This window comes from Vollenhovia emeryi, unplaced genomic scaffold (genome assembly GCF_000949405.1).
Source record: "Vollenhovia emeryi isolate VEMERY1.0 unplaced genomic scaffold, V.emery_V1.0 DF939136.1, whole genome shotgun sequence".
Taxonomy (NCBI): Eukaryota; Metazoa; Arthropoda; class Insecta; order Hymenoptera; family Formicidae; genus Vollenhovia; species Vollenhovia emeryi.
In genome coordinates, this window is record NW_011967230.1 from 769,112 (window position 1) to 776,470 (window position 7,359).

The 7,359-nt window shown below is 44.0% G+C and overlaps 1 protein-coding gene across 3 annotated transcripts in view; it reads right to left on the reverse strand.

The window, feature by feature from the left end:
* Positions 1-7,359, reverse strand: part of LOC105567560 — a 32,882-nt gene that overhangs the window by 16,755 nt on the left and 8,768 nt on the right. For all 3 annotated transcript variants that reach the window (XM_012022500.1, XM_012022501.1, XM_012022502.1), the window contains one exon: positions 539-847. In XM_012022500.1, the coding sequence (XP_011877890.1) occupies positions 539-847 (309 nt within the window). The remainder of the gene's footprint in view (positions 1-538; positions 848-7,359) is intronic.

A 7,359-nucleotide genomic window follows, 5' to 3' on the forward strand; every position in this document is an offset into this window, starting at 1 on the left:
AAAATCTTTTTAATTTTCAAGGGGGATACTTATCTAATGGCAACGAAAGAATGTGAATCGCCAGTAGTTAATTAACAGTAAAAGGAAATGTTAGACGACATTAGACTGGCAGGTGGTTCATTTGTTTGATTCCGACGTTTCGACGGGTTGTGGTCCTTTTCAAGGAATTTGATAATAAATGCTACGTCATCGATTAGTTCTCCGAGTGGCGCCCAGAGATGGATGTCAAACCTTCGTTTTTAATTTAATATCGATGACGTAATATTTATTATCGAATTCCTTGAAAAGGACCACAGCCCGTACGGTCGAAACGTCGGAATCGAACAAATAAACCTAACCATCTGCCAGCCCAATGTCGTCTAACAATTCCTTTTACTTTTCTAATGACTTTAGTGGATCATTGCAAAACATATTTTTTTTTACAATCAAATGATTAACGCGAATTGGTAACATTTGCGAAATTCTCCCGCGAATCGGAAATTGAATTCGCCACGGAAGGAATAATCGCGGAAAGAACAATGCGAGACGTCGCGCTTACTCGTAGAAACCGATAGGCTTTCACTGACGTCCGGAAGCGGCAAGTGAACCGGTGGCAGCGGCTGCCAGGACCACTGGCACTCGGCCACAGGATTAGCAGTCCGGCATGCCAGCAGCACGGACGAGCCCAGTGTCGTTTCCGTGTGCTCCGGGATATCGACGAACACCACGGCGATTGGCGTTGGTTTCGTTCCCGGCATTATGTCGTCCATGGAGTGCCCCTCCGCTTCGGCAACGACGGTCGACTCCGACACATTTCCGATGCCTCCTATCGTAGTCGTCTCGACGGATTCATCGGGTACGGAACCACCTGGATATCAAGCGAAAGAAAGCAGAAATTGTAAATTTGTTCTGCTTAAATTAAATGAATTAATTTCTGTCCATGGTGAGAAACAATCGATCGGTATGTAACATGTAATTTCGCCTGAAGTCACCGTAGCTACAGGAGAGAACGTATTTTTCCAAAAAATTCCGACGTGTAAAATAAGATGGAATGCCATTCCCGGCAACGTAACAGGGGCGTTTCTACTCTCGTGAAAGTGACGAATAAAAAGATCATTGGCATTAAATGTGTTAATGGAGCAAAGGTGTCCCTGCGGGGTCGTCGAGCCTGCGTGAAAAATCGAAAGCGCGGGCCGACGTCGCGAGGACGCGAAGACGTTCGGCACGAAGAAGAACGGATATATGTGGGACACGTCGGGCAGGAAGCTACGACAGTCACGTAGACAATCGTCTTGCGTCGCGCGTCTGTCACCATGCGCAGATAGAATCAGGGTCGGATCGATAGATCAACTTGGGAATCGTTCGTGCCTCCCGAAAGCAACCGGCTTTATTTCCGTATTTGCGTGACTATTTGCGGAACTGATGAAACTTTATGTTGTGCAAGAATCGCTGACGCAGGCGTCGTGTCTATTGCGCAGGCAGGCGGCTGCTCGTAGACATGTATTTACGTGTAATATCACGTGAATTAAATTGATTACGATTGTAGGAACAAAAGGAGGTCTGGCGTGGCTAGATTCTGAAATACGTAAAGACCGATTGATTTGAAAATAGCGTAAGAATTAATATAGGATATAAATAAACGTCGCAATCTTGCGTATTGTAAAATAAGTCAATTTTTAACACCGTAGAGCTCTGATAAATTGCAACAGTTAATGATCTAATTAATGATAATCTTGTCAATCAATTAATCGCACGTGTTGAAATCGTAAACCTTTGTAAGAGAAGGAGAAGAAATGGTCATCTCTCGAACTGTTGTTTTCAGCGCTGCTAAAATTTTTGACTGGTTTCTTAAAACTAACGAGCTTTTAATGACGTTCCTCCGTTCACCGGCGCGTTCCGCGAGAGAAGAGCGCCCCTGCGACCGATTGCACGCTTTCTACATGGCGGGTATGTAGTGCGTGCACAATTACAATGCCCGAAGTTGGTCCTTGGTATTGTCGCGTAACGTTCGCCAGCTGCGTTAAAGCCGACGCCGAGCGTCCTCAAGACGAGCGGAGCTGGTCGCTGACACTGGAAGGTCGTTTCCACTTTACATTGACACACTGATCGTCAGGCGCGCGGTTTTATAGCACTACGTGCCGATCGATCCGATTAGACCTGATCGAGCGACGGAATCCCCGGCGCGGATTCCTCTGTCGCAACCAGCCGTTGCACCAATTTCGTAACAGCCGTAATTCTGTGCAATGTTACGTCTTGAATGGAGCCAAACGGGCACGAGTGAAAATTCGCAAGCGGATCAAGATACATCATGTATCATTCTAAAGATATTATTATAAAAGAATTATCACCGGTAACAATTTTAAACGATGAGAAGCACCGGTGTGTTTACGTAATAGGGAAAATTATAAAGCAAGTTCTTGCGGATTTGACTTCTACTCAGAGGATACTTGGTCCTCGAAATCTTCATTTTCACGCTTTTACGATCGTCAGGTACGCAGCCGTTCCTCACAAAGCGATCCTTCCAATTAATTCCTAACTTTATCCGAGACGCACTTCCCGCTTCGCCTCGACATTCTTCGCTGACATCTAACTTTCACGCTCGCTTTATATTATAGAACACGATTTAGCCACTGCGGAGAGCCAGGAATTTTTCGGGCCAAGGAAGAATGTGTATCCCACTGAGTTGTGCTGCTAACTTTCTTACGCTTTCTTTGACAAATATGCGTGTCCCAGCAGGAGGACTAGTTTGTTACCTTGGACGGAAGATTAGTCACGTTTGACCTTTGTAAAAGGCCCGATGTCCCTTTTATTCAGAGTTTGCGCTTTTTAGGAAACCGGAATCGAGAAAACGTGACTAATAATGCGATGATGAAATTTCATCCCAAGAAGAAAAGCGGATCCGGACATAATAAATCAATAATTCTATAATAAAAAATGAGCAAGTGACCCATTGATAATGAAGAGTATAATTTACAAAAATCGATTTCGTCTCCTCTAATCGAATTCGCTCTGTGTTCTTCCGCGACACAATGTAGTCACGAATTGCACAATCTTAATTAAATGTGTCAAAGAAAACAGAGATGCGTTAAAGAAAGTGATAAGAAAGCGCGTGGATACATTAATGACATTTTGATAACGAAATTGATTGACGCAAATATTAGATGAAATTTTGAGTTCCTTGAGAATGGTCATCCTTAAAAGTGAGTTGTTTGTTTAAAAAAATGTGCACGGCGAGATTTTTCTCTTAAAATTTATCCTGAAAATCATGTGATCGTGGGATAACGTGGCATTTTGAAGAACTTTGTGAGAGTTGTTTGAAATTTTACCACGCATTTTACTATAGTAGAATGTATGGTAAAATTTCAAAAAACTCGTAAAGGTCTTCAAAATGCCATGCTGTCCCACGATTACACGATTTTCAAGGTACATTTTAAAAGAAAATTCCCTCCATGCACATGTATGCGTGTACGTGCGAGCACAAGAATCATTAAAATTTAATTAATTATTAGAGTGTACCAATGCATTTCTTTTATTTCAAAGGAGAACATGTTTAAAACATAACTTTCGATTTCTTTATGGGAGATAATTTTCTTACGGACAATATTCCTTCCAAAATTACCAATTCAAATGCTCGCGCCATACGGAAGATCGTTAAGGCGAATGCAAATCGTCAGCTTATGTGAGTCAGAGTTGTACGTGCTTTAAGTAGTTATCTATGCGTGAATTATTCTCTCTGATATTGTTCGATGCGGCTTGTTTAACCGGTGATAATTATGAAAATTATTAATCATTACAACGGATGCGCAGTAGCACATTAACATAGATGTAACACGTTATTTCCTACTTACGATAACAAAAAGCGATACAATACTAAAAAGATCTATGATCGAATATACGAGATACAGGATATATATTTAAACGAAAAATGTGTTACGAAAGTATTGTGAGATATTGTTACTTTGCAGTCGTTCTCTCGGCAGACAATTGCAGTAACTAAAATTGTTATAAACAAATAATCGATTGCTCGAGTTGAAAAATTATTCTCGCAACGTCATCTGGGAAGAATGAAACTTTTTACTAAAAACGTGACTGTCGGGATGGAATTCTTTTCAGCTTTCCTTCCCAACGAGATTTCAACGTCTCGTTATTGCAAGCGCATTGCATCATATTTATGCCAAGATAAATGCACCTTTCCGATGACGCCTTCGACTGGTTCAACTATAAACGAAATTATTCGTGGAAGCATTTTGCTCGTCAAATTTCCTGGAAGTGTCCGAAAAGCATTCCTAGTCTCGAGAGATCTTACTCGAGATTTATTTGACCAAACTATATAAATTAGCTGTTCACTTTTTGCGAGAAGTGGAAAATCCTTGACGTCATCATTCTTGCTCTCGAACAGGTTTTAATTGACTATTACAGAAATCCTCGTTATTATGCCGTGCTGATCACAAGCGTAAACTAAAAATAATAATGAGTAATAAAAATTGTAATGAGTAATACGTCTAGAATGTCTTGTTTACGGCGTGATAACTTTCTATACAGAAGTGATCTCGATTAAACATTTTCGTGAAATTCATCAACAAGAAGAGACCCTCCTTTTTCTTTCAGAACTTTTCGACTTTAACATAAATAGCGCCAGGATAAACTTTCGATTTGGTTTCTCTTCTCTATAATTAATCCCGGAAATGCGCGCGGCTGATCGCTGCCCTCCGGTTTCCTGCCGATAGATCGACTCACCGCGAATATTAATCGATCGCACCGTTACCGGTCAGTCTCGAAGATCTATCGCCGTCACATTCGTTTCCGCTCACAAGATCATTTTCGCTAGTCGCGTTTGCACGCTATTCACAATTTCTCTACTCGCTGTCCAATTAAACGTATTACCCCGCTATCCAGCGGGAATTTAAATCACGGACGTTATTGGTCGTAAATCATTCCGCGATCGATCGCGACCGATTCCACAGAATTCTTTAAACGAGCTTTTCTCTCCTTTCTGCTCTCTACGTTGCTGTCTCACTTACTTCATCTTTGTTACGTTAATTTTTCCGTTTCCGTTGTTTGTAAATTTGGTATCATTATTAATTCCCACTTGTCGCTCACGTGATTTTTATTATGTTCTGCGGAATTTGCTCTGGAAATGTGGATTTTCATTATTCCTGGGCTTAATTGGCGTAATCCAGTTTTTCTTTAACATTCTGGCATTAATATTGCTATGCGCTTTTTACGTATAATTCTATTGTCGAACTTAACGACCCTAGCTTTTGTATTTCTTCGCGTTTTTCCCCCGGCGGCGTTTTTCTCGCAGGATAGTAATTAACCGATCTGTCTTCTTGTCTTTCTTTTTGTCCTCCCTCTCCGTCTTTCTTCTCACGCACGGCTGACTTCGCGCCGAGGTATGTGCACGTCCGTTTTTTATATTTGCACGACGGTGACGACGTCGACGCCTTGAAACCTGAGAATTCCGTAAACGGCGAGACGCACGCCTGACGAGCGCGCGAGCCGAGCGGATCGTGTCAAGGATATGCAGGAATGTGCATCCTTCGTCCGCAGGAGTCGGGCTGTTATCTGATGCTAATCGCGCGCGGCCGTTTTCGAGGGGATATCACCGATGAAGTATCGGTCTTCTGTAATTCCGCGTTTCATTATTTTTTATCAGCCCCCCCCCCCATTTTTTATCTACGATTATCTAACAAGCGTAGGAAGAGGAAGTTATCTCCTCCGTTCTCATCAATACAACAGCAATCAATTCTGTCCTGATGCTTTGAATGCACCTCCGTGACGCGAATTAGAGAAGGATAAAACGCGTATATATTAAAAACGTCAATGCCGACTATTCGACGAATGTTTTAACTCTCGAGCGAAGACGCCATTTCCGGTCGGGCTGGATCTCGGTAGTAATAATGTTATAATAAAATTCATATTTTTTTCCACGTGAATTTTGTATACTTTTCCAACTCATCGTCAGCGAACCGCGCGCCGATTGTTTGTCGACTTCAAAATCATCAGATTTTCGTCGGAACGACAAAATCCGAGCGCGTTGAAGCAGCGCGAGCGAGAGATAACTTACGTGTCACCGCATTTCATGTAAATTACATTGTTGACAGTATCGTTGATCGTAAAGCACGGGGATCGGCTCAACGAGGTTCGATCTACTGGCGCGTGACGTTCGACTAATCGGCACTTACCACTTACGCGTTCCCGACGAGCATCCAGGTTACGCGGTTGCTCAAGCCTCTCGTATCTGGGGATAGTCGGAGGCAAATTGCGAGCCGGGTAAACCGTGATTTTACTTCATTATCCCCGCAACGTCTCAGTCTTTTTTCTTTTTTTAGAAACGTTGCGCTGCCGGCCGCCATTCCGCTTGGCAAATTAAGCGCTCATCCTTGCGGCTTCATTTTTTAAATTCTGCCCCTGTAAAAGTCAATCAGTGGATTATCACTGAATACAGTGAATTCGCTGATTCACAGTCATAAATGTAGTCGCTGAATAATTCAGTGCGATACTTATAACTGTTTTCAGCGATAGTGCACTGATTAACTTTTAGAGAGTGTCTTCGCGTATGTCTATTTCTCCCGCCGATGCCTATCGAGTCGATTTAGCTTTTCGCGCGCGCCGTTCTGTCTGGTTCGCATAAAAAGACTATCCACATTTCTTCGGAGACAGCGGAAGTGTAGACTGTACATTTCTCTCCACTGGCACCTTTGCGATTACGTGCTTATCGCGAACGCGGTTTTTATTATACACGCAGGATGTCACCGGAGGAAACGCAGGAGAAATCGCGTGGAGCAACAATCACAGCCTATTCCTCGCGAGTTTCGGCGCGGTGGGCTCTCTCTCTCTCTCTCTCTTCTCTTCTCTCTCGGGTCACTCCTTCTTCCTCCTCCTCGTCCTCCTTATCCTCCTTCCTCTCGTAAAGCACGTCTCGGCGCGGCGCGGCGCGCTGCCGGCCCCGAAAGAACTGGTTCTCCCTCGGGGAGGGTGGTTAAACCCGGTGCAATGCGTGCATTTAGTGAAACATCGCGCTGGAATGCAAATACGTGTGTGGTGGGCAGGGGAGGGTTGGTAGATGTGCCTGCACGCACGCATGGGAGCCCCGTCTCTGACGGGCGGAGAGGAAGGGAGGAGGCAGAGAGGAGAGCCGGAATTCGTACGAATTCCTCGCCGCCCCCGGCGGCGGGATGTATTATATTTTACGTAGGTACGCGGAGTGGCGTGATGCACCAGCCGGCCTATGAGGATCGCCTAGGATATCCCGATCGGAACACTGGGTCCTGTGCGAGGCACGACGTACGTGTGTCTCTCAAGTTGAGTTCCTGGCTGCTTCGGCCCGTATCGGGACGCGAATTCGTTAGTATCTTAAGGCCTGTGCCCACGATGCTA